This window comes from Sander lucioperca, chromosome 7 (genome assembly GCF_008315115.2).
Source record: "Sander lucioperca isolate FBNREF2018 chromosome 7, SLUC_FBN_1.2, whole genome shotgun sequence".
Classification (NCBI taxonomy): Eukaryota; Metazoa; Chordata; class Actinopteri; order Perciformes; family Percidae; genus Sander; species Sander lucioperca.
Window position 1 is genome coordinate 32229126 of NC_050179.1, and position 27609 is coordinate 32256734.

General features: G+C 42.2%; 1 protein-coding gene across 1 annotated transcript; it reads left to right on the forward strand.

Annotated features, from left to right (window-relative positions):
* Positions 1-323: 323 nt before the first annotated feature.
* On the forward strand, positions 324-27609 carry LOC116036291 (F-actin-capping protein subunit alpha-2). The gene is made up of 10 exons (XM_031279799.2): positions 324-451; positions 12403-12466; positions 14870-14921; positions 15384-15447; positions 16944-17150; positions 18100-18179; positions 22357-22435; positions 24887-24958; positions 25261-25323; positions 26447-27609. Exons 1-10 carry the CDS (start codon positions 413-415, stop codon positions 26585-26587), a joined length of 861 nt encoding a protein of 286 aa, XP_031135659.1. The 5' UTR covers positions 324-412; the 3' UTR covers positions 26588-27609.

Genomic DNA, 27609 nt, shown 5'->3' on the forward strand with positions numbered 1-27609 from the left:
AATAACAAATAAATGGCGTTAGAAAGCTGTACAGTAGGCTACACACTACCTTAGACCAGTGTAGGCCTACATGAATCAAATGTCGGTGCAAAACAATGCAGTGTCGGTGCAATAGTGCAGTTATTAACTTTGCAATATACACATCATTTGATTAATTACTGAATCATGCGAATGCATGATCTTTATTTGAACTATACAGAGCTACCTACCACCACTACTACTGCAGCTGCAGTCACTAAAAACACACACACACACACACACACACACACACACACACACACACACACACACACACACACAGTGACAGAGCATCAATCAAAACCATGAATGCTGAGCTGCTGAACCAAACTGGGAATCCACCCATGCGGTGACGTCACTGGGCTCTGACAAGCTGGTGGTGCCGGAAGAAAAGATGGCGGATCATGAGGAGCAGCTATCCGACGAGGAGAAGGTAAGAAGCCAATTTAATCACTAGATAAACTGATGCGGGGGGACGTTAACGCTCGAAATTTCGAGTTGCATTTTGAGTCTGTCTCTCCGTGCGTCCTGGCGTCGACCGGCTTGATTAAATGCGGAGAAAACCCAGGCCTCAGCAGAACCGCTGCTGCTTCTGCTCTTATTATTTTTAGCTCAACTTCCGCTCATTTGCAAATTCTGAAACGGAGGCTCCTTGTACGGTCCTGACTCAAAATAGGAACCGTGTACATTATAAATCCACCTAGCATTACCTCCCACACCTTTCTCGTTCGGTGGACATGTCGTTTCCCCCCCAGTGTCTCTGGTTGCTTGTGTTATGGAAGTTTTCACACACCTAAGATCGCTAGCTTGTTAGTTTAGCATAGCCACAGCCTGCTAGCTAGACTTACTAACACGCCCTTTTCGCTGTTTGATACCGCTTTTCTGTCGTTACACAAAAAAAAAATTGGAAGTGCTGGATTGTCAGATTATATTATGCAGAGCAGGATTTCATTCGCCGTGTGACAGCTACCATAGGTATTCTACACGCTAGCTTGCTAGCCACTGTACCTCTGATAAGTAACGTTAGCGTTTCACAGACAGTAAAAAGATGTGGGAACTATGAGCTCCAGTTGATCAACGACATGATGAAAACGACCCAACAATTAACGTTACAGTTTACAATCTGTATTCATATGTGCTCTTCCCATTTATCTAAAGCTATAACGGTCTCACGCCAACATTTATTTATTTTAAAAACTGTGTAACCGAAAACTGTTATGCAAACTCGGTAGTCAAGCTCGTACTGTTAGCAGGGTTTGTACCCCATTACACCACAGCTAGTGTCTGGCAGTACTAGCACTGTTCATTTTCTCATTTCCTTAAAAGAGCACAGACACAGCCAATACCCTGAGACAGCACGAGTGCTCAGCAGCATGTGTCTGCAGGAATCCTACTTGCATTTCATTTTTATAAATGGGTTGATTTATCTTTGCAATCTCTATTCATTGCACACTTTAGTCTCTCTGTTAAGCTTGGTTTGTCTTTTGGTTATGTACATTGGAAGCAGCTTTGAGAGAGGCGAATCAGTGTGTTAACTGCTGCTTGGATTTGTCATTGTTGGTCCGACTTTGTAGGCATACTTTAGACATCTCCATGAGCTGGGATTGCCTGTGATGTGTATTTAACATTTTTGAAAAAGGTTTTGTTAATTAAACGAGTCAACGATTACATACAAAAAAAGTCAGTAAATGGATAAATAGTAAAAAAACAAGTCATGGTTGCGGGCTTCTTGTCATTCTTAATGGGTTTACGTTTAAACATGTGTGCCTGATACCCTGTGTCGTGTCTTTTCTCACCTCAAAGCCAAAATTCCTATCAAGCTTGTTGCTATCACAGTAAACCATTATGTGCGTTCTTCTTGATAACTGGATATGCTGGTTATGTAATACACCATTCAGAGTCGTAACAAGGCCTGGCTTTATTTTCTTCTGTTCCACAGCAGCCTGAGTCACAAGTTTGTTAAAAGTTCAGGCAGCTCATTGACCCGCCGGTGTGACAGCGTCATGTTCATCAACACACAGGCATCAGCTGTTAGCGAAGCATTCAATTACAGGGCTAGGGTGTGTAGGCGAGCGACTGTGGCCACCTTGTGATTTTGTTATGTACTAGCTTCACCATAAATACAGTTTTCAGGTATGTGCTTCATTTTTTGTGCGAAGCTGTGGTTAAACTATTAGCAACTTTAGATGTTGGTGCTGTGAAAAGAGTGGGAGCTCTTTTCATCTCCCCACCACATTGGTTTCCACATTTGTCAAGCCACTACTTTCACTTTTTGACCAGACAATGTGATTTTGTTGAGCTGAAAGAATAAAAGTTGGTGACCTGGCAGGCTGACTGGTAGAGAAACAGGCACAGCCAATACGCAGTATTTAGCTGGAGGAAGCTGTTTATTTCCGTCTCTGAATATGATTGGTGCCGGACCAAGTGGGCTACGTTATGCGTCCATCCACTCTGTGTTGTGCTGTCAAAAGCAGAGTATTTCCATGCACACACTGCAGTTAGGTTTTGTACTTTTGAAGGCTGTCCCTACAGTGCACTAACTCTGAGCAATCAGCCATCTGCTCTGGCCCCCTCAGCCTTTATTGAGAAGCTCAGAGGGAGGAAATGAGCGTTTTCATCTGCCTAACACTGACAGTCGGTAATAGCTTGCAAAGTTCACTGCTAGTCGATTTTAAATACCTATTTCACTGGCTAGCCATGATTTGTAGAATAAAAGAAAAACTCCAAATAATGTCTACTAGTGACTAGTAGAGTGGCTAAAACCACCAGCCACAGCCAGCATCTCCTGGCACTCAGCTGTTGGTACTTTCTCACATTGAATGACACATCTGCAAACTTGTTTTTTTATTTAATTTTGTTTTTAAAGATTATTTATTGGGCTTTTTATGGCCTTTACTTGACAGGATAGCTTTAAAGACAGGAAAGGGGAGGGGGGGGGTTGCGACATGCAGCAAAGGGTTTTGTGTCGGATTCAAACTCACACTCTACTGGGTGAACAGGAGGTTTTCCTTGGTAGGAAGCCTAACTTGCTATGATGTGACAGTGACATCATTTTGAAAAAGAAATCAGCTTAGAGACACTGTTTTGATGGGTAGACTTTGATTTGGTAGCAAGATTATGTCTATCGAATACAATAAACGTCTTTTGAGTTTGTCTCCGTGAACGACTTCCTAAAGGTGTCCCAGGGGAGTGAGACATGTCTTGCCCTGTTGCTGCTGCGGCTGTCAGCGTCACTTTGCTATTCCAGAAAAAGACCCGAAAGCTCCCTGATGGGGAATTGCCGAAAAAGTCTCTTCCATTTGTAAATGATTAAACATCTGTGAGTCACAGATACCAAGTACTGCTCACAGTCTTTTTGAGTCATTTGGGCACTGGCCTGCCAGCTTCCTGATTACAGCAACGAAACCACACGTGGGTTTTGACAGGAAGCTGCCATGTGAAACAATGATCTGGTACATGGCAGAGTGATTGACAGAGAAGACAGACCCCGCTACCCACAACCTAGTTTTATAAACAAGTCAGCTGCCAACCTGGTTTCACTGTAACTTTCACCTCCATTGAGTAGCCTACACTATAGATATTTATATCTATGGTCTAAACTATCTTCACACAGGAGGTACATTTTTGCTGGCCTTTTTTGAAGTTGCTATATATGAGCAAAACCGAGGTGTCTGCAAAAAGTGGTTTGGTCAGAATCCATATCCATATATGAAAAGGCAATTACTCGAGAGGGGAAGATAGTATATTTATACTCTTAAGTTCTCCCCAAGTGTTATCGATGTGATGCCGCTGTTCGTTTCATACTCGTGCTGATGTGATCCGTCTTAAAGTGTAACTCTCGCCAAAATGCAACCTAGGGTCTTTTTGTGAATGTACTCGGGTACATTCACAAAAAGACCCTAGGTTGCATTTTGGCGAGAGTTACGCTTTAAGGCTGTTTTATGCTTCTGCATCGCCGCGAACCCCTCTCCGAAACCTCTGCCGTAGCTCGACACGCACCTCCCAAAAAAAATGTAACTTTGCGTCGAGCCAACGCAGAACGCCGAAAGGGTCGCGATGTTGTTTTAAGCCCCAAACGTCGTCTTCCAGGCAGCGCTGCCTGGAAGTCACTAGGATTAGAGGTTAGGGTTAAAGGGGTGGTTCAGAATTTTGGACATAGGACCTCATGTCCAAGTTAGCCAGTGTGTTATTTATCAGTGGAGACAGTTTTCAACACTTTTCATCCAGTCCTTCCAGTTGTTCACTGGTGCTAGGCTAGCTCAAGTCAACAGTATCTGCTAGCCTGCCATTAAATACAGTCTTACCCACTCCACAGTACACCTGAGGCAAATAAATTATAACGCCTAGTAGTAGCCTAGTACATTGGTATTGAAGCATTGGATTGGAAACTAAGGACTAGGCAACATGGATCACTTGTTGATCACCAGCACTGTCTGGGAGGGAGCAGGAATTAGCATATGTGAGTGTTTTTGTGATTCAGACTGTTTATTTTATTGAGGTGTGTTGACAGTAATGCTGAAATACCTGTGGTAAAGGCAGTTGCTGAGGAGAGAGTTTAAAAAAAATTATTTGCAGCACGCAAACTCAGTAAAGCATTTGAAAGTGTCCTGCAAACGTTAAAGAGCAGAGTTGGTCGTTTTCACTGGAAAACAAACAGCCAACTGGCTCTCTGAATAGCACCGCGGCAGGTAAAGTTTGCATAACAAGTCAGTTCACTTATTTAACTGTCAGAGAGGAAGGTAACTTGACACAGTGAGCATAGTGACACCAGGGAAATTGGCTTGATTCTTACCAGGGGCACCACTGTAAATAATGCATGTCGTCACGATACAGTAAGGCATTATAGATGAAAGCATCCACTAAATCCCATGTATAGAATAAAGCCTGTCTATATATTTAAGCTATGCATCTGATCTGTACAAAGATAGGATGGCAGAAACAAACTGGTCTAATACTACAACCTTTAGAGATATATCACCTTTCATGCAAAATTACAATACAGAGTGGTTAACTTAACACAATAAAGTAAAGAAATAAAAATGTAATACATCCTTTTTGTGATGGGAGATAGAAAAATTCAAGAGGTGTATTGTCATATGCACAGTAAAGACAACTTACACCATGCAGTGAAAAGCTTGCTTTGCCAGTCTTCCTTACACAACGAATAAAAAGAGGAGAGTCATACAATGAAGCTAAAAACAAAAAAGTTGTAATAAAAAGTTTGAAAAGAGATTTAAAAAAAAAAAGAGATAAAAACAGGATAAAGTGCACTGTGCCTAGAAAATATGTTCTAGTATAGCCCAACTTGCTTAATGACTCAGACAGTTACACTTGAGACCACAGCGGCCTCATTTGATTTGGGGGTTTTCTCAGATTTTCCAGTTTTTAAAGGTTTATTGCTCTCTGGGCAAGAAGGGTAATAAAAAAAAAAAAAACAAACCCTCAGACAGTAGTATAAAAGTATAATACTTTTAAAAAACGAAATAATGGTGCAATCCCTCATTTAAGTCGGGAGCCGTCAGAAACTCAACAGCTCGATATGCGTACCTGAGCTTGGCTTGTGTACAGCTGTGTTAGACCATAGGGATATAGCACAGTTAAATTCTGAAAACGCTGTGGCATCTTCCTTTAACTGAAGAATGCATAGACAGAGCAGAGGAGCGCTGTCTGTACGTGCCTGCAGAAGTGCAAGAGATCTGGAGACAATGGAAAAAAAACACTGTCTAAACACTCAGGTAGAGAACAGAGCCCTGGTGCCCTGTTTAAGTGCCCTATACAATGATAAATGTTGATGTGTAAAGACCAGTGGCTTTCCACCGGAGTGTCTGCATACTGGAGGTGGTAATGCAAGCCAGTGATATTCCTTATATTGCATAGCTGGCTGCTTGGGGTAAAATGACACTACTTTTTTCCCAGCACAGTGTTAGGATAAGTCGTTAGGGTTTAGGCTGAAGGTGACAAAATTTGAAAATGTCTGACCTTTGCAACTAATATCAAAAAAGACAGTAGCAGACAGCAATGCAGAGTTTTTTCACTGGCGCAGCTCTATACCTAAAAACTTTCGCATCAATTGACAGGAAAAAAAGATGATAAAATGATCTCTATCACGTATTACCAAGAAAATCTGAAGTCTCCACAAGTTAACATTAATGCTTGACCGAGATAAACTAAAACTGGTGGCTGCCTGGAAGGAAAGAAATCTAGGCCTATCTGAAAATCATGTGTGATTTGCAGTCTACGTGATTTGTAGTTAATCATGTGCTGTAACTTGCTTAATCAATGGTATGATATGTGAACCTGCAGCTAAGGCAGTAGAGCAGACCATTGTATGGGTGAAAATGAAGAACGGTGCTGGTATAAAAAGTGCCCCAGAAAGTCATTACGCTGTATAACATGGTGTCACAATTATTATAAAAGTCATGATCTTTACTTTTAGGAACTCCCCCCCCCCACCCCCCTTCAATAAAACTTCTGCTTCTGACATTATTAATGCCTAACATCACAGCCCTTATTTATTCAATATAATCTTGAGCCGACCATCTGCCACCTCCTCATTTTGATTAGCAGAGGAATATTTCTAGTTAGCCTACGGCTGCCTAGACGGTTCTCCTCCTCTCTCTGCTATCCCGCTGTGGTTTTATTCATAAATGATTGCACCCACACCCCAGCCGCATCAGACAGGTTTTCCTCTAAACTTGGCCCTGATTCTGCTGTAGCATTTCAAGGATCCAGAACCCTCTTTTTCCTTTCTATCTATGACATTGAAATGGATGCATGGCAGGGAAGGGGATCAATCCCAGGGAGATGATGAAGCTTAAAACGCCCGCGGGGCAAAAATATTACTTCAGTTTACTCCTGCTGTGTTTTTTGTACTATTATTATTTTCACGGCTCTGGATTGGCATGATAAGGCGATTTTGATGCCAGGATTAGTTTTAAGTGTGGTTTCGGTGCCAGTGGGTGTCATTTTGGGATTAAAAAAGGGTGCTCCCTAAGAGGTGGGATTGTGAGGTTGGTGTTGGGATGGTGCAGTGGGGGTGTCTGTCTTCTGGGTAATATGAGCATGAATATACAGTGAGCAAGTTGAAAGAAAAGAGACCAGCTGGTGTCTAGGCCAAGAGGGCACAAAGACACACGGATCCCACTGTGTGTGTGTGTGTGTGTGTGTGTGTGTGTGTGTGTGTGTTACCTCCAGTCTTATTGTTCCAGCTCCTTGATGACTGCATGCCAGCTCTAGAATCCACCCTCTCTTAGAAAGATAACGGAAGAGATAAAAAAGACCTTATTTCCAGCTAAAGAAAGACTTTGTCCAAGATCATGATGACGATGACTATAAGTGAGTCAAATTTAGATAACACTCACACACAAAATCACACACAGAAGCAATTGTCGGCCTCGCTTGCTGTCTCTCTGTTCCTGTGAAATGACCGGACTACAGTCAGTCCTTCCGTTTCCCTCAACTGCACAAACTTAAGCCCACTTCAGACGTTAGTGATATTGAGATACTTGCTACGGTTATATTTCAAGTGATGAATCGGCGAAAACACGTTTTTATTTCTTTGATTCACTGCTTTGTTCTAACGCTGCTGGGCGCTCCCTCTCTTCAGTTGCTCTCTATCTTGCTTGGCCATATAACCGTTATATGGTCAAGTTATATTATAACGTTACCGTGCAATCGGGCGGTCGTTGAGGCTCTGTCTAAAACTCTGCCATTTCAACCAGCTGTTAGTGACATAGAAATAAAATGGATCATGGATCATGTTATTTCTATAGTTTACAGCTGACCTTACCGGCTGACTTCTCTATTGGCTGTTGAAACAGGAGACGTCCCTTACGTTCTAAAACCAGCTTCTGCAACTTGAACTGCTGAGTCGCAGCGAAACCATCAGCTGGCTTGAGTCGAGCCGAGACGGGCCGGTTCAGACCGCTGCAACTTTTCCCTGCGACGTTCTAAAACGGTTTTGTCTCGTCGTGACTCTTCTGAACTGGGCTTTAAGCTGTGTGGATGTTCATATGTGTTTATGCAGCAGCCTAACGGTGCAATTTTCCAAAGCTGCAGCCTGCACCCTCCATAAAATATGGTTCATAATTTCTCTTCAGGGACAGATTTTCTGTGAAAATTGCAAAACTCATCAGTTCACTTGAAAGTCCCAGATATTGATATTAGACTTTAACTACTAGCACTAAAACAACACAATGGCTTTGGCTTAAAAAAAAAAAAAAAATCCCAGAGCCTGAAGTTACATCCTCAAAAAGCTTATTTTGTCTGACCAACAGTGAATAACTCAAAGCCAGGGGTGTAACGGAACACAAAATGACATTCTGGCTATAATGTGGATGAGAAGGAATTTCATACCATATGTGTTTTAAAACCTGCTTAAAAATGTTTTGGCGCTCAATACATTGATTGGCATTTGCTTAGTCAGGCTACTTGGGGAAGTTTGTCTCAGGGTTGAAGCACCAAGAACTTTGAGTTTAGTTAATAAAATTCCCCACAGAGACTCTTTGCCTTGAAGTCGACCCTTCATGTAGCACGTTAGCAGTCAGTGCTCAAGGCTAAAACTGGGTCTCAGAGCTCAGAAGTGTCCCAGTAGCCCGTGTCCCAGCGTAGCAGACTGCCACTGGAAGGAATCCTTAACCTCGCAGCTCAATGTTCAATTTGCTGCTCTATAGTAATTACCTCTGCAAAGGAGACCATGACTTTGGTTTGTCTGCAAGCTAAGATTCATATATAAGACTTTGATATACGTTTGCTCTAAATGTATTAGTTTGGGGTTTCTCAGAAACTGCCCAAGTACAACATTTATTCATCTATTTTCTTTGTCTCTGGGAAGGGAAGTAGTGCATGAAGCAGATATCTTCTTCCTGTCTGCACAGTAGGTTTGTGGTTTCACCACTCGCTGTACCATCTTGCTGTCCAGCAATATCTTACAATCACCAGAGCACTAGAGTTATATTTATTCCATCGATCCATAACAGTACAGAAGAAAAATGGTTAGAGGCAAACTTCTCAAACCTTGTTTGTGTCTAGCCTCACTGTAAACAAACAGGGATGATGTTTAACGTGTATCACCTGCAAAAGAAAAAGGTAGAGAAGTGAATGTACTTGTTTTTTATTTGTTTCATTCTTCCAATCTGCTATAGGAGGATGTAGGCTGTTGTCTCAGTGCATTCGTAGAACTGGTCTGATGTAGCCTACTTAGAAGAAGAGGAAGCATTAACTAGCTTTCAACAGTCAATGCTTTACTCATGAGCCGCTAATGGAGTATCCGTCTCGTCCTCCTCCTGTCAGGGACTCATTTTGAACCACATCGCACTCCCTTGGCTTCATCTCATCTCCTCTCCATGCACCCTAAAACAGTTAGCTGTCAGAGATGTGATTGTAAAACCATCCCTGTCCATTCCTTCACAGTCTTTACTGCTCTCTCCCTAGCTGTCGGCCCTACACAATTCATTCTGCAAGCTCACAAAGTGGTTCACAGTAGGATGGAAATATCTGTGGTCAGCACTCTTTAAGCCTAAGCCAATGTTTTAGGTTTTCAATGTCTTGAAATCAGATTTTATCCCAAACACTCAAACCATTTGCCATTCATTTTAGTTAGTGCTGTATCATCGCATTAATGTCATAGTTAACTCACAATTAATCGTACCTTTTATCTATTCTAAATGTCCCTCGATTTCTTTTTGTCCAATTATTTTTTCTCATTTTAATGCTCTTATCAACATGGAAAAGTGGATCGGCTTGCTTTGTGCTTTTGTCGCCTGGCTTTGACGACGGGGTGGAGAATTGGCATCAGCTGTGTGCTCGGCCATCAAGTGGTATTTCAGACTGGACGTGCTGCGATGATGGCTCAGTTCACAACGACAAAACACACAGATCAATTTGGTCTTGTCAACGGAACCATTTGGCAACTTTTTAAAAGTAAACTTTCCATTCAGAATCTTATCAGCATCCATTTCGGCGTCTCGCGCTCGCCATCCACTCAAAACATAACATTAGCCTACTACTCTTTGGCCGGCTCGCAAGCCCAAACAAGTGTGTGCGGCGTGCCTGTTGTTTTGTTTCCGGTCTAGCTAGATCCGGTGTGGTGTTGTAGTTTTTCTAACGTTACTAGTTGTTGCAACAGCACGTGAAAAAAAAAAACTACAAAGTTTGCTAGGCCAAAAAGAACGTTAGTCTCGCGATTTAAAAAAAAAAAAAAAAAAATGTACGCTGTTAAAATGGGTTTGCGTTAATAACGCGTTTAACGGACAGCACTCATTTTAGTGGTTTACCCAGACATTTGTTCTTGTCTTGTCAGGGTGGAAATAAATATCTAAAATGTCACAGTAGCCTGCTCAGATTTCCTCCACAACCTTCCGTGTCTCGACTCAGGTGAATTGGAAACTGGATTTCCCGTAGGTGTGACTGTATTTGTGTGTGTGTGTGTGTGTGTGTGTAATACGCTGGCTACCTGTAAAGGGCGTAGCCTCCTTCCCGCTCCAACCCGCGACCCTGAATACAATAATAGATGGAATAAGAGGTTCAGAAATGGGATTTGTGGATAGCATTACAGTATTACATTACATTGAAACAGCCAGACAAGACACAGAAAAAGCACAAGTGTAATGTTGTTATTTCTGACTCTCAGACCCAATGTCTAGCAGTAGTTACAGTGGTCCTGCTGAACGTACGCCCTATTAATAGACTTTATTGAAACCAGATCTGGCCATAGAGAGGGTTCAAACTTGTGTCAGATATTTGGACTAGTTATGGTGCTCTCAGTTTATCTTGTCATTTACACACCCTTATAAATGGCAGTTCTAATAGTTATTAACTGTTCCATATGTCTATTACCACGCTATACTTTTATTACCGGATTCTGTGGTGTTTACAGCCCAAGCTGGACTATTGACATGTATAGACAGGTTGATGGCGATCAAGATATATTTATTGTTTGAATCAGTTCAGTTCAGAGCTTGAGAAAGCCGGCATTCCTACTGGGATTAAGACAACCAGACCTCAACAGATGACAGTTTTTAAATCGGTTTTCTGGATTTAAAAATAGCAAGGGCTTACTGCACATTTTACTTATTTGCCCTTTTCCCTTAAGTACACATGTTGTTTTTGAGTTATAATCTCAGCCATCAGGGCCTGTTCCAGGAAGCAGCTGAATAAAACCCAGAAGAAGAATTTAAACTGATAACAGATAACTTTGGTTCACAAATGCGTGGACCTGCTTCCTGGAACGGGTCCCTGGAGGGCCTGGGAGACGCGCTCTCTCCGTACGGAAAGTCTGTTTACACTTCCTTCAAGTGTAATGAGGGAGACCCAATGCAAATTAGTCTTCCCGCGGGGATGTCAAGTCACAAACACGCTAACACAATTTTCCACCAGCTGTGGAAAATTGTTCGTATGTGTTGCGCGCACTCACACAAAGGCACACACCTCCCTTGTTCTGCGAATTTTCGATTGTTCAACATAAGTGGGTCATGATGATCTCATGACAGAGGATCAGACACATGCAGAGACTTTGATCTCAACATCACACACACACACACACACACACACACATACACATAGACATAGACACACACACAAACACGCACATGTTCCTCCCCGAGTGCCTTCCTTTCTCTCAGCATCGCTCATTAGCAAGAATCAATCTGTAGCTCTGCACGAGAGCCAGAGCACTTGTATACACACACTGCTAATAAGGGCCCAGGGGACGAACAGACACACACACACTCATATGAACACCTTCCCTGATGCACCACCTTGTAAGTCTGGGGAGGGGGGGGGGGGCTGAGTCACCGTACCCTGCCAGTGATAGAGAGGGGTAGAGACATAAAGACGAAGGGTGAGAGAAAGTGTGTACTAGAGTCCTCAGCACATTTTTGTGTCCTTATATGGTTGTAAACCATGCGGGGAAGGGAGGGGCCGTTGTCTCGCTGTCAGTTCGACATGTGACCTGGAAACAGGAAGTGTTGTAGTGCAGAAGAGAAGTGAGAAAGAGGAAAAGTTACTGCTGCTCAGACGCGCTTTATACGGAAAGAGACATTAAAACCGCCCCACTCCCCCCCCCCTCCAAACCAGTGACACAGTAACATTACCCCCTCTGTTGGCCGCAGCGTATATACATATATTCAGTGTTCACAATGTGTTTTAGGCACCACATTACTGTCCTTACAGTGGGCTAAATCTCCAGCAGACTTTAAAAGGAGTCAAAACTTTATTTCATCATTGAAAACAGAAATAGTGGTAAATTGTGTATTGCAAACTGTCAAAAAATGAAGAAAAATAATACATGGTGTCTCAGATTTTGGACAGTGTGCAATAGAGATTGATTCATCATGTTATGGTTTTCTTCCAGTCTTAACCTGGACCTTGTTTTTTTGTCTGCAGGTACGCATAGCAGCTAACTTTGTCATCCACGCCCCGCCAGGAGAGTTCAACGAAGTTTTCAATGGTGAGTTTCTCTTCCTCTATATAATGTACAAGTTAAATAAACGCTCGTAAAAAGAAATACTGGCAATGCAAAATGTGACGTTAGGCTACGTTCAGACTGCAGGCAAAAGTGGCCCAAATCCGATTTTGTGTGAACAACCAAGGTGGATTTGATGCGACTTTTAATAACCCTCGCTGCGCGCTCTCTCCCCGCGGGGAGGGGTGGGGCCCCCTGCTCCCAGTGCAGCTGTCAACCGGGGGCGGACTGTCCTCAGTGCGCCCCAACCACGTCGCAGAGTTTAACGCGCGCGCGAGTCAGAGGGTCGCCCCGTGGCGCAATGAAAGTGAGGGCCGGCGCGTGCCGGCTGATGTGGGATCCCGGTCCCTCGGGGTCGGGCGCACCACCGGCCCGTCTCGCCCACACTGTCGGGGAGGTGGAGCGTGAGCGAGGGCGAAGCCAGAGGAAACTCTGGTGGAGGCCCGTAGCGGTCCTGACGTGCAAATCGGTCGTCCGGTCACACAGACCTCTGTAGTGAATTTTCAGCCATAACCCCACAAAAGGCCAAAATATCAATTTGTCTCTCTTTCTCTTCATTCTTCTCCTCCTCAGCACCTGCTCATTAATGTTATGGCTGCCATTACACAAACATTTTGAAATAAAAAGCGAAAATGCTTACTTACTCCATAACCTCCCTAACTTGAGTGCAACAGCGTGCTGCGTCTGATGTCATTGTTATTGTTCTTTTGCGCATGCGGGTCATTTCAAAACCGCAAACGGTTCACACTGGAATCTGATATAGGCCACATTTTAAAAGGTAATGAGAACAGCCTAACAAAAAATCGGATCTGAGCAAAAAAAATCTGAATTAGGCATTAAGACTACGTGTGAACGTAGCCTTATTGCTCAGAACTGGCTCTGTTTAGATGTCCTGGTTGTCCCCTTAGGCCAGGGGAAAACAAAGGTCCAGCTGGGGACCTACATCACTCCTCTTCTTCCCCTCATCACCTTTTACCTCTCCACTGTCCATCATCTAATTACAGGCAAAAATGGCCAAAGTATACACATAAAAGAACTGGCTCTGCTTGAATATATTGTATGATTCATTGATTTTAGCAAGATATATATTAAGATGTATTGGTCAGGAAAGCACTGACTTATATACAATACAGTATTACAGCATGCATTGATCTCATTTGAAACTAAAGTATACATTTTTTTTCATTTTAAAATTGCTTGTTAGTCTGCAGTTTATTGTTGTGAAACTAGGCATTTTGTCACAATGCTCTCTCTAAAATTGTTTTTGCAATTGCTAAACAGGAGCTGAAATGGGAAATTGTTTCTGTTCATGTGCCGCTTTTCATTTGGCTGAAGCCACCTAGAAAGCAAAATGAGACTAAGGGCCCTGACACACCAACCTGATTATCAGCCGTCGGACAGTCTAGCGAGGTCGGTGACTCGAGTCTGTTCGGTGTGTTCCGTGCCTTCGTCCGTCCGAGGAGCTGTCGGCCTTCATTTTGGCCGACCTGACATGCTCAGTCGGAGACAGGGCAGTCGGGACTCACCCGGAAATGGCGAGCGGATGAGCCTCTCAAAATCTTTTAAACTGACCTTTGTCGATCTGAAATGAAGACGGATTCAGCGACTGCATGGCCTATTTCTCGCTTAAAATGTTTTCGGTGAACTATTTTAGTACAATATGAGATCGTATTCTGAACAAGCCGCCATGACAGTCTGGCTGTGAATTTCCAGAGAAAAAAGCCCCACGTGACGCGTTCATCCAATCAGCTGCCGGTTTTCATTTTCTGGGAAACAATACAGAGAAGCGCCGCCTGCTGCTATGGAGACGTATTACGTTTCGCGCACGCGCAGAGCGTACGCCCAAGTCGGCGTCGCCTCAGTGTGTTTTGAGGCATTTTTTCAGACGGCGGAGACCTGACTGATCAGTCCGACTGGCTTTTCTGCTGACGGTCGGCCGTCTGGTTGGTGTGTAACATCTCTGAGATGTTTTGGCCAAATTGTAGCTCACCCTGCAGCGCCAACGGTGACACCACACTGTCAAAGTAGTGCCCCCTTGAGAGAGAGTGCGTGTATGTGTTTGGCATCGTTAAAGCCTCGTACTGCCTCGATGAATGTCGTCACCTCGGAGGAGCGCCGGCAGGCTGTCTGTCTGCCTCTTATCACAGCCTGACAGCCACACAAACACTCTAAAATACAGGCCCCTCTTGCCACTTTGTCCCCTTTCATCTCTGTGTTTTTACAGCCTTTTCCACGGAGCTAATTTACCATGTCTGCTTCACTCCCCAGGCATAAATGTTGCAATGACTGACTGCAGGCAGCTTTGTCTTTTGTGTTGGTGTGTGTGTCATGTTCTCTCCTCTCCGTCTTCCTTTCCTCTCATAATCTCACCCTTTTTTTCCTCTTCAGATGTGCGATTGCTGCTCAACAATGACAATCTTCTCAGGGAAGGTGCAGCGCAGTAAGTCTCCCGTCGTGCACTATTTCCAGCTTTTGAAAAGTGTCTTTACAATTTGCAAAAAGACTTAATACTCTGAAGGGAAACATGGGTCACAGTTCAACAACCAAACCCCCTGTCATTCTGCGTATGGGTTTGCGTTTTTTTCTCCTTCCCAATTAATAGTGCAATATTTCATCTCTTAAACACAGCTGGTTGTCAGTTGTACCTAATGTTTGTGCCAGCTTTGTTTACTTTTCAAAATTTGATCTGGCAGTCAATGAAAATTCAAGAAAACAATTCTCACAGTCTTCAGATGTAGACTTAGCATGGCTTCAGTCTACGTCCATATTGCCCAAACACCGTCAGCATATACAGTGTCCTATAGACAAACATCTTTAAATCGAGAGTAGTAAGTATGTTTACATGAGGTACTAACTTTGGAGTGTATGAAGTAATATTTTGTCTCTCTCTCTCTCTCTGCAGTGCATTTGCACAGTACAACCTGGACCAGTTTACCCCGGTGAAAATCGAGGGCTACGAAGAACAGGTGACATTATAGTTCATCTTTGACCTGAGGTGATGGTGGCAGTTTAGAGGCTAAATGAAATGGGATGACATCATAGGTCCTATAAAGTGTGATTATTCATTTAAATAATTATTATTATAACTCCCAACACATAATTTCAGTCATGGTTGTTTATTGCTATAGTTGATAGTACAGTACAGAAAAGTGTAACTAGCTGAGATAAATGTGCAGTTTATAAACATTATCCATATGGGTTTACCGCTCACGTGTGTAGCAATACAAAACCATTACGGCTATAGTGTTTCTTTGTACTCATTCAGCAATAGTGCAGTACCACAACATGAAAAATAAACTATAGAAAAGTAAAACTAAGTCAGTTTTAGACCATTGCAGTTAATCTGAAATTCAACAAAAGTAAGGTATTTTTCCTCACAGAGCAGTATAGAATTACAATTGCTATACAGTCGTGTGGCCGGGTTGGCTCAGTGGGTAGAGCAGGCGCACATATACTGAGAGGTTTATGCCTCGACGCAGAGGTCCAGGGTTTGAATCTGACCTGTGACGATTTCCTGCATGTCTTCCCCCTCTCTCTCTCCTCCCTTTCTCACCTAGCTGTCCTGTCAAATAAAGGCGGAAAAGCCCAAAAAATAATAAAAAATAAAATAAAATTGCAATACAGTGTATAACACATTTCATATAATACTGCTTTGCAAATGTTAAAATGGTGGATAGGAGAGCCAATAGCATCATAAAGGGACCTGGAAACAGGAAAAGCAACAAGATAATTCAGTCTTCATTATTATTATTATTATTGCACTAATATTTTGGTCCCGTTGGCATTAAAGCAGACATGGTGGGGATTGGATTAAAGGATCAAACAAGTCCCAGTGGGCTTCCCCTTACTTTCATGGGAAACACACACAAACACGTCTGCCACTGTCTGTGCAGGTTGAACATGGTGGTGAACGAATGTGTCTGTGTGTTAGCTTCAGTAATGATTGCAGTGTCTTATGTAAAGATGTCATCATGTCCCTCTGCTCCCGCATGACGGGTTGAAATTCCCGAAAGTCTGATAAACACAACAGGCTGAGGATAGTGTGGAGATGAAAGATGGAAAGTTCTAGCTGACCTGTGTTTCTGTCTTCCTTTCGTCTTCATCCCCCCCCCTTTTTATTTTTTTGTTTTTCTCATTGCAACCCTTTAATCTCCTGCCTTCTGCTCTTGTTATTCATGTTTTTTTTGTTACTTCTCTTCTCCCTGTTGTTCATTGTCCTTTGTCTATTTGTTTACTTTTTTCTTCCTGCCTGCCTGCATGCCTGTCTGTCTTTCTTTCTGGCTTGCTCTATTCCATTTATCCATTCCCCTTTTTCTTCTGATACCTCCTCTCTTGCTCTTCAACTCACTCTCCTTTTTCTTGCTCATTTTCTTGACTTCTTTCTCACTCTCTCTTCAACTCACTCTCCTTTTTCTTTCTCATTTTCTTGACTTCTTTCTCACTCTCTCTTCATTCCTCCCAGGTCTTAATCACAGAGCATGGCGACCTCGGGAACGGCCGGGTCCTGGACCCCAAGAACAAGATCTCATTCAAGTTTGACCACCTGAGGAAGGAGGCCAGCGACCCGCGGCCCCATGACGTCGACGGCTCCCTGGAAGGCTGGAGGAGTGCTGTGGACTCGGCCGTCAGGGCCTACGTCAAGGAGCACTATCCCAGCGGCGTCTGCACCGTACGTCCCAGCCTGCCCCATAACCACAGTTGCAACCTTGTTACATTTTTCATTTGGTTCGGTTTGCTTTCACACTGCACTTGTTCAAACTCACCAAACACTGTAACACACGTCGCGCGATCGAGACGGTCGCTGGTCTATTGGACAGAATATCCAAAACTCGCCGACACCTCTGGTCTCAAAAATACCAAATTTATAACGTCTTGGGTTTTCTGGTTTTGCTTTAGTGTTTCTAATATTTTAGAAGAAGATGGACAATGAGTAGCTGACAGCGAGCGCAGTTGCTAGTAGCCAAGGAGGACACGGAGGATTAAAAAACATGACGGGCTCTTAAGAAGAGGTCATTATCTTCATTTGAGTTTCTGCACGGGAAAGTCACCGGACGCCACAATCTTCTGAACATAGCCATACTGAGAAATACAGAGAGAGTTGTGTGGAGCTGATAGTCTTAATTAGCTTTGTAGCAACTCATTTGGCAACGGCGTGAATGTAACGTTCATTAATATCAAAAAGTTACACACTAAAGCTTTAATTTATCTCCAGGGTGTTCACAGTGAGCAAAGACAAAAAGTCACCAAGTACTTATTTCAACCCGCCAAGTACAGCACAGGAAGTAAAGTTAGGCCAGTATTTTGAAATGGTTGCAGTCTGCTCTATAAAGCTTCTTTTGTGCTACTAATTTATTTATGCAAAGGGAGCAGTACAGTTCTGCTGCAGACACAAAAAGAGTTGTCTGTGAATTTGTTGTGTGTGGTTTGTCAAATGTCACGTTGTGTATATTATAGTCTGTCTATTGCAGGTCAGCATGAGCTTAATTTTGTAGCTGTTAACCGCAAACCACTGACGCATTGCATTGCTTCCGTGCCGGTGTGAAGTGGAACTTAAAAATGCTTTGAGGAGGAAAGCTCCTTGCATGTGAAATCAGAATATGTGTTTCTTCTCCCTTCAGATTTACGGGAAAACCATCGATGGACATCAAACCATCATCGTGTGCATCGAGTGCCATCAGTTTCAACCAAAAAACTTCTGGTATGTTTCAGACAGTTACTTAATATTCAATTTGATTTTACATTTTGCACGACTGGGATTTGTGACATCTGATTTATAATTTGTTTTGTTCTATGGGGAAACCTATTATTCACACAAAGTAGTACACTGTGTGATTCCAGAAGAGCCTCTCCAGTTCTAGGATGGAGTAAAGATGACAGCCTAGATTGTCGCTTTTACTTAAAAGCAAGATTTTCGGGTGCCCAGGTAGCTCAGTTGGTAGAGCGCGCGCGGTCATATATAGAGGTTTACTCCTCGACGCAGCGGCCGCGGGTTTGACTCCGACCTGCGGCCCTTTGCCGCATGTCGCTCCCCCCTCTCTCTCCCCTTTCATTTCTTCAGCTGTCCTGTCAAGATAAAGATTTTTTTTTTCAGAAATACCAACAGAGCTTGTAGAATTCCCAGCGATGGTTTCTGTATCAAAACTTAATTTTAAAAAGATGTTGAAATACTGAATAAGCTTAAAAAGCCTGAAATGCTGTTTGATATGTACAAGATGTTTTAAAGATAATACTTTTAATCGCCACTTAACTCTAGAGCGTTAGACTGTCGGCATCTCATAAGCGTTGTTGAGCTGTTTCTGATCGGGTTAATCTAATTGGATGAGAATGCACCAATCCTCTTTGCTGCTGGGTTTTACTGGGTTTATGTTGGCTGTAATGATCCCACAGCTCGTGTGTGTGTGTGTGTGTGTGTGTGTGTGTGTGTGTGTGTGTGTGTGTGTGTACTAGAGTTTAGATTCTCAGCACGAGCCCGACTGGACCTCGGGTCGGGCTCGGGCCGTTATTTTCCGCCACATCCTCCAGCCGGGCCCTTGATCAAGCAATTTTTTTTTTTTTTTATCCATTACCTTATTATCCTATTTGGCTGGGGAGAAAGCTATGCCATAATCAGAAATATTATAAATATATATATATATATAGGCTATATAAAAGTAACAAATGTGTACAAAAGTTAGGCTGCAGTTACAAAATGCAGCATGTGTCATGCGCGGAGTCTCCTCCTCTCGCACGCATCACACCGGGAGCTTGAAGATGTAAAGAAAAAAAGAAAAACAGGAGAATTAACTTTGAGCAAGTGTGGAGGAAAGTCGGAGGTATGGAAGCAGTTTAAACAAGTCGTGGGCAGTGACAACAATATGTTGTTCATCATTGTTTCTTTTTTTTTTACGTTTCTTCATTCAGATCCACTTGCGATCCGTTCCATTCTAAACAAACAGCGCAGTTTACAGGCTTCGTCCTTGTTGTATTATTCTAAACAGATTTCTGTAGTTCAAACAACTCTGAATTGTAGTTGAACGTCAGTTATAACGGCCCACGTATTAAAAAATTGTCGGGTTTAAATCGGGCTCGGGCTCATAATTACAGTTAATGTGTCGGGCCGGGCTGGTCTCGGACGCAACGTGCTCGGGCAGGTTCGGGCTTGATTTTTTGGGCCGATCTAAGCTCTAGTGTGTACTACCATGAGGAACCTGTTGGGGCAGATCTGTTATAAGATGAGGAAATATAACTGAAATTAAAGTGCTCATAATATACTTTCTTTCCCTTTCCTTTATTGTGTTATATATCTTTTTTGTGCATGTTATAGGTTTACAAAGTGAAAAAGCTCAAAGTCCACCCCAAAGGGACTTACCATCTCCAACAGAAAACACTGTTCACAAACTGCTCCAAACAGCTCTGTTGTAGTCCAGCCTTTACTTCAGAGACAAACGTGGTCACTTTGTAACACACATTATAATGCTCACCTAGCTGCTAGCGTGGCACATCTCAGACCAAGCTAGTTAGAACAAGGCCCCAAGAGCTCAGTTGTATTGCCATGTCCAGGAGACAGTGCAGAATTAAAACGTTACGTATGAAAGACTAATTTGTTAACATTTAAATAACTTACCACTCTGAAACGTCTTGCTTCAGCAAAGCTGGTTCGGGTTGTTCTGCCTGTGTTTCGGAATCGCACCCGCGGGTTTGTTTTGGATCACACTAGCTTGCTTGTCAGGCCCCGCCCAACTCTGCTTCTGACTGGCTAGTAGTCCTTACCTAGCTACTGCGCATGTGTGACTCCCAACAAAGATGGAACAGAAGTGAGATGCCTCACTCTGTAGCTAAAACAGAGAGCTCAACACACAGGGTGAAAAGAGGAGCTGCAGCAATGTGCAGTACAATAAAAATATGGTGTTTTTTGAAAATTAAACCATGTAAACCTATTCTGATATAACCTCTAAATACAATTATGAACCTGAACATGAGCATAATATGAGCACTTTAAGACACTATATTTTTCCTCTTCAATTTTTGATTCAAGGTGTATAATGTGCAGGGTTTTCCCTACCATTATAAGTTAAAAACAGTTTTTTTTTTTTTTTTTGCATCAAACTAACTAAAAGACTTTTCTCAGATCTAATGATTGTAGTTGGACTTCTTTAGCAAGTTTTGTCCTTAAGTTTTTTGAGTGTTATTATTATCTGCTCTAGCTTTTCCAACGTTTTAGACAACGATATAATAATATATATAATATAATAACGATCCAAAGCTATGTCAAATTGCATTTTTTTTTTTTTATTGAAAAACATCACTTTTTTTTAAGGAAAGACCCCTAAACTCATCTGCCAAATATGCGCACCTAAAACCAGTTACACACCGGGCCGATAATCGGCCGTTGGACAGTCTGGCGAAGTCAGTGACTCGAGTCTGTTCGGTGTGTTCCGTGCCGTCGTCCGTTGGAGGAGCTGTCGGCCGACCTGATGTGTTCAGTCGGAGACAGGGCAGTCGGGACTCACCCGGAAATGATGAGCGTGACTAAGCCTCTCAAAATCTGACGAAAATCTTTTAAACTGACCTTTGTCGATCTGAAATGAAGACACATTCAACAACTGCATGGCGGAAGCAGCAGCCAGATCCATGTGACGCGTTCGTCCAATCAGCTGCTGTTTTTCTTTTTTTTTGGGCCACAATACAGATTAGCGCCGCCTGCTGTTATGGAGACGTATCACGTCTCGTCGCTTTGGTGTGTTTTTTTTTTGACCAACTCGGGGAGACTGATCAGTCAAACTACCTTTTCTGCCAACGGTCGGCCGGCTGGTTGGTCTGTAAATGCCTTAAGTCTTCGACAAACCCAGGGAAAACACATTGTGCACATAAAAAACAAGAATATCTAACAGCTGGAATTCAAATATGAAATCAAAAATGTGTTACTTGAATTCAACCATTTTATGGGATCAGATTTGGTGTCATACAATGACATTATGAAACAAAACAAAAAACGGCTATTCTTGAAACATTAATACATGATAAAAGTCTCTTTCATATCAGATGATGCTAGCTGCAAGCAGGCATTTAATAATAGTCACATGATGCTAATGTATTAGTTCCAGGACAGGGATATTCTCTAGGTTAACTTAAGAGGGAATGAATGAGTTCACCATGAGAAGCGCTTTAGAAATGTCTGAATTGATGCTAATACTGCCTTTGTGTTATGTGATGATGATGACTATGGATTAGTGACAAATTAAAGGAAGGTGGATGAGTAAGGTGTTGGGCCAAAATGTAATAGATGCTCTAATTGTCTGGAACTCTGCTGGAGGATTGAAACACATTTATTCCAAAAGATATTCCTTCTTTGGGGTTTTGCTGATGGTGGTAGAGACTATGTTTGTCCATGTAGTTAGTGTGAAGGCCAGAACTTATGATTCATACCATTTTCATGCTCTTCAAACCATTCAGTGAACCCCTTATGTCTTCTATGGATGCATCTGGTTTGGTTTCTTTACTCATTTATTCAGGTTTTTTCTTTTAATTTGTCATCTGTCTGTATATTACAATAGATACGTTTAAGAAAATCTAAGTAGCATCAACTTAACTGATAATGTTGAATATACCATGATATATGAGAACACCCTGTTTCTTATCTCTCTTTGGATCTTTACAAAACTCAAGATAACGTCTCGCTTCTAGATCTTCTCAACTGACAAAAGCGTGGTAAATATGTGTTTCCTGCAGCAGACATGTAGCTTATTAGCAAGGCGAAGTTCAGCACAGTTGCAGGTTCAGTTGGGGTAGTTTTTTTTTTTTTGACAACTTCTCTAATTTTTGTCACATTGTCATACGTTATGGTATTAGAATATGCAAAGAGTGGTTAAAGTCTGGTTGTCCTCCTCTTTGCACAGGAACGGACGCTGGAGGTCAGAATGGAAATTTACTGTCTCCCCCTCCTCCACTCAAGTGGCAGGAATCATGAAAATCCAGGTATTTTGGTTCAATTCTTCCACTCTTTAAAGAGGTGTGTGTGTGTGTGTGTGTGTGTGTGTGTGGGGTACTGCGTAGCTGTGGTTCGAAACCATTCCCTATCACGGAAATGCACTATATAGCGTGTTCACCATTTTGTAGTGGTGTTCGAATTCTCCGGGTTAATTTCATTCACTATATAGTCCACTATAAAAACCCACAATGCACAGCTAAGTTGAGTGTACATACGATATACCCTTCATTTTACTCCCGTGTACCACAATGCAACGCAGTCGTGTTTTCCCGGAGGAGGAGAAGAAGGAGCAGAAGCACCCTGTGAAAACTGAAAAGGAAAAATGGAGCATGCCTTAATTTCTCAACAGTGGAAATGTAACATGCAGCATGCATACAACCTTTTTACTATCCTCCTGAGTGCTCGGTTTGTTTCAGGAACGTATAAGAGGTATTTTTGTTTTGTACGTGATGCTGGGCGCGCACGCTTCCGTTACACAAATATATAGTTCACTATTTAATAAACACTATATGGAATAGTGAATGAGGGAATGGTTTCGAACTGTGTGTGTGTTTGTGTGTGTGTGTGTGTGTTCAGATTACATACATGCTTTACTATCAAGTGTTTTCAACACATCGTCAGTCCACACCTACAGTAACTCACAAAAGTGAGTACACCCCTCACCTTTTTGTAGATATTTCATTATATCTTTTCGTGGGGCAACACTGAAGAAATGACACGTTGCTACAATGTAAAGTAGTGAGTGTACAGCTTGTATAACAGTGTAAATGTGCTGTCCCCTCAAAAATAACTCAACACACAGCCATTAATGTCTAAACCGCTGGCAACAAAAGTGAGTACACCCCTAAGTGAAAATGTCCCAATTGGGCCCAATTGGCCATTTTCCCTCCCTGATGTCATGTGAGTCGTTAGTGTTACAAGGTCTCAGGTGTGAATGGGGAGCAGGTGTGTTAAATTTGGTGTTATCGCTCTCACACTCTCTCATACTGGTCACTGGAAGTTCAACATGCACCTCATGGCAAAGAACTCTCTGAGGATCTGAAAAAAACAGGACAGGTTCCACTCAGAACAGGCCTCGCCATGGTCGACCAAAGAAGTTGAGTGTGCGTGCTCAGCATCATATCCAGAGGTCGTCTTTGGGAAATAGACGTACCAGTGCTGCCAGCATTGCTGCCGAGTTTGAAGGGGTGGGGGGGTCAGCCTGTCAGTGCTCAGACCATACGCCGCACACTGCATCACATTGGTCTACATGGCTGTCGTCCCAGAAGGAAGCCTCTTCTAAAGATGATGCACAAGAAAGCCCGCAAACAGTTTGCTGAAGACAAGCAGACTAAGGACATGGATTACTGGAACCATGTCCTGTGGTCTGATGAGACCAAGATAAACTAATTTGGTTCAGATGGTGTCAAGCGTGTGTGGCGGCAACCAGGTGAGGAGTACAAAGACAAGTGTCTCTTGCCTACAGTCAAACATGGTGGTGGGAGTGTCATGGTCTGGGGCTGCATGAGTGCTGCCGGCACTGGGGAGCTACAGTTCATTGAGGGAACCATGAACGCCAACATGTAGTGTGACATACTGAAACAGAGCGCGATCCCCTCCCTTCGGAGACTGGGCCGCAGGGCAGTATTCCAACATGATAACGACCCCAAACACACTTTCAAGACGACCACTGCCTTACTGATGGACTGGCCAAGCATGTCTCCAGACCTAAACCCTATTGAGCATCTGTGGGGCATCCTCAAACGGAAGGTGGAGCAGCACAAGGTCTCTAACATCCACCAGCTCCGTGATGTCGTCATTGAGGAGTGGAAGAGGATTCCTGTGGCAACCTGTGAAGCTCTGGTGAACTCCATGCCCAAGAGGGTTAAGGCAGTGCTGGAAAATAATGGTGGCCAAACAAAATATTGACACTCTGGGTCCCAATTGGGACATTTTCACTTAGGGGTGTACTCACTTTTGTTGTCAGCGGTTTAGACATTAATGGCTGTGTGTTGAGTTATTTTGAGGGCACAGCACATTTACACTGTTATACAAGCTGTACACTTACTACTTTACATTGTAGCAATGTGTCATTTCTTCAGTGTTGTCCCACGAAAAGATATAATGAAATATTTACAAAAATGAGAGGGGTGCACTCACTTTTGTGAGATACTGTAGATAAAAAAGCTTGTTCATTTTGGTCAATTTAGGATCATATTTGTCACACTCTTTTTACACATTGCCGGGGGTTACAGGTACATAATTCGCCAGTCTGTTTGTCACCTTGATATTATTGCTTTAGTATCTTCTGGAGTGTTTTTTTATAGACCTCTTGGGATTTCGTTGTCACCCACACCGCTTGTATTGCTCCTTTTCTACATTTAATTTTTATTGTTTTAGATTTGCAGAATGAATTTTATGTACCCAATAAAGAGAAACTAACACTTTAATTGTTCCAGGTCCATTACTATGAAGATGGCAACGTTCAGCTGGTGAGCCACAAAGAGGTCCAGGAGTCCATGTCAATTTCTGTGAGTATAACTGAACACGTTTTTTGTACGTGCACCCAGACAGACGAGGAAATGTGACGTGCTGTGACCAGAGCTCAAACTACAGAGACCCTGACCTCAAATATAGGCTACAGCAGTCCGCAAATTCCATTCAAGTCATCTCAGATATGACTGATAACATCTCAGATATTGAACATATTTTTACTATAGGTTTTGTTCATTCATGGTGACTGTACGTCTATAATCAAATCCATCCCAATTCTGGTTTTACTTCAAAATGCTGTGTTTTATTTTTATTAATTGTGTGTCTTATCATCTTTTAGAGTGAGGCTTCAACTGCAAAGGAGTTTGTTAAGATCATGGAGGCTGCAGAGAATGACTATCAGGTACGTAAAGATGAAAATCAGATATTCTGTGAAAAATGCGGATAACAGGCTGGTTGTTGCGGGAAAATACATCGATGTACATGAAAAGGATTAAAGGTTCTCACTCTTTCACACACTGAAACTTTGTTTTACTGATTTATCAGTTTTTGTACGACGTGCAATTGGCTTAAAATGAGACCTTGTGAAGAGCTCATGTTGTACTCTTGTCAGGATCAAATAATAAAATCCTTTTATTTTCACACTGAAAACATCCATCACAGGATGTTCCTCATGATGTCAAGTTTTTAGGCTAAGACGAATCGAAAGCTGAGTCATACTAAGGAATTTGGATGTTGTATTTAAATAGAGGAGCACGTTCATGGCCATCCATTCATTTGAAGGAAAAAAAGGATACATAAATTGTGATATTTTTTAATCTTATCTTAAAAACCAAACCAAAAAAAAGTTATTAAAGTGCTCATTATGCTCATTTTCAGGTTCATAAGTGTATTTAGAGGTTATATCAGAATAGGTTTACATGGTTTAATTTTCAAAAAACATCATATTTTTGTTGTACTGCACATTGCTGCAGCTCCTCTTTTCACCCTGTGTGTTGAGCGCTCTGTTTTAGCTACAGAGTGAGACATCACACTTCTGTTCCATCTTTGTTGGGAGTCACACATGCGCAGTAGCTAGGTAAGGACTACTAGCCAGTCAGAAGCAGAGTATGAGGGCGTGTCATGCTAGCAGCTAGGTGAGCATTATAACGTGTGTTACAAAGTGACCACGTTTGTCTCTGAAGTAAAGGCTGGACTACAATAGAGCTGTTTGGAGCAGTTTGTGAACAGTGTTTTCTGTTGGAGATGGTAAGTCCCTTTGGGGTGGACTTTGGGCTTTTTCACTTTAGAAGCCTATTGCATGCACAAAAAAAGATATAACACAATAAAGGGAAGGGGAAAAAGCCAGAAAGCATAAAATGAGCACTTTAATGTTTTAGTTCATCATGGTTTCCATGTTGATTACACAACAACCAGACTTTTCACTTGAAATTATAATTAAAATGCATTTAAATGATTTCTTAAATCTATTTTACTGATTATAATTCTCAACCTTCCTCTCTCCATCTTTGTGTGATTCCTTCCAGACGGCCATAAACGAGAATTACCAGACCATGTCGGACACTACCTTCAAAGCCTTACGCCGCCAACTTCCTGTGACGCGCACCAAAATCGATTGGAACAAGATCCTGAGCTACAAGATTGGCAAGGAGATGCAGAATGCTTAAAAACCGCAAAGAACATAACAGACAACGCCCTCCCCCTCCTCCTCCCAAACAACGTTGCATGACTGGATAGTTGTATCGTCTTTGTACAGAAATTAGAGAAACTGGGACAAAGAAAGGTTTTTGGTCTCACAGCCAGATGTCACGTTACACATTGGATGTCTACTTTTATTGATGTTATTTTGTTTTTATACAGACACTGTTAACTCCTCTGTATATTGTATCTATGATATGACGATAATCGCATTTGGAGAGATATAACTTGAGGAAATATTAACAAGACATAGGAAAAGGGGGCGAACACTTGTATGCAAAAACATCCTTATAAAATACAATATCACGTGTGCAATATTTATTGTTAGTGAGACCACGCCTTTTTATTTGACCTGCTGAAAAACGGTTTGAATTTGCGGTGATGATGGTAAAACAAATTAATTTTTGGGAGAATTTTGTCTGCATTTACAAAAGAGCTCAGATATTTTGGCTGTAAAGAATGACTCCCTTCACGGTTAATGTCCCGATATGGTCAATGGAAGGGGAAAAAAAAAAACAAAAAACTTCTTTGTGTTCATTGAATGGTATCTTTGGTACAAACAGTCACCACTGTCAGCCTCTCAATGTTCTTGTTCCCTCATTTTGGTACTTCCCTCACAGTTTGTCCTGTATGTGAGAGATCTCAAGCTCGCAGCGCTCCTGGCTAAATTGCCTTTTTGACTTGATATCGTCTGAACTCTCACTCAACGCAGTGAGTTCTGTGACCACTTAACAAGCTTAATTAACAAGTCATCAGTCGCTAAGTAATGTGCATAATGTCCAATTTACAATAAAATCAAAACGTATCACATTCTCCTCCAGTGCTTATTTTTATTTTTAAAAAAAAACAGAACCTGTCTGTATTATATAACAAGGCACATTGTAATATATACCTGTATGAAACATCCTGTCTGTCAGTTTGGTGATTTATTTCCATGAGATTAATTGTAATTCAGTCACAATTATGTTGCATTAAATGACAAATTTTCTAT

Bases quoted from the DNA above. Each gene is read 5' to 3' on its own strand.
- LOC116036291 (XM_031279799.2), top strand. From the start codon at position 413: ATGGCGGATCATGAGGAGCAGCTATCCGACGAGGAGAAG. The intron at 452-12,402 runs GTAAGAAGCCAA...TTTTGTCTGCAG, and splicing joins AGCTATCCGACGAGGAGAAG to GTACGCATAGCAGCTAACTT. The intron at 17,151-18,099 runs GTACGTCCCAGC...TTCTCCCTTCAG, and splicing joins ATCCCAGCGGCGTCTGCACC to ATTTACGGGAAAACCATCGA.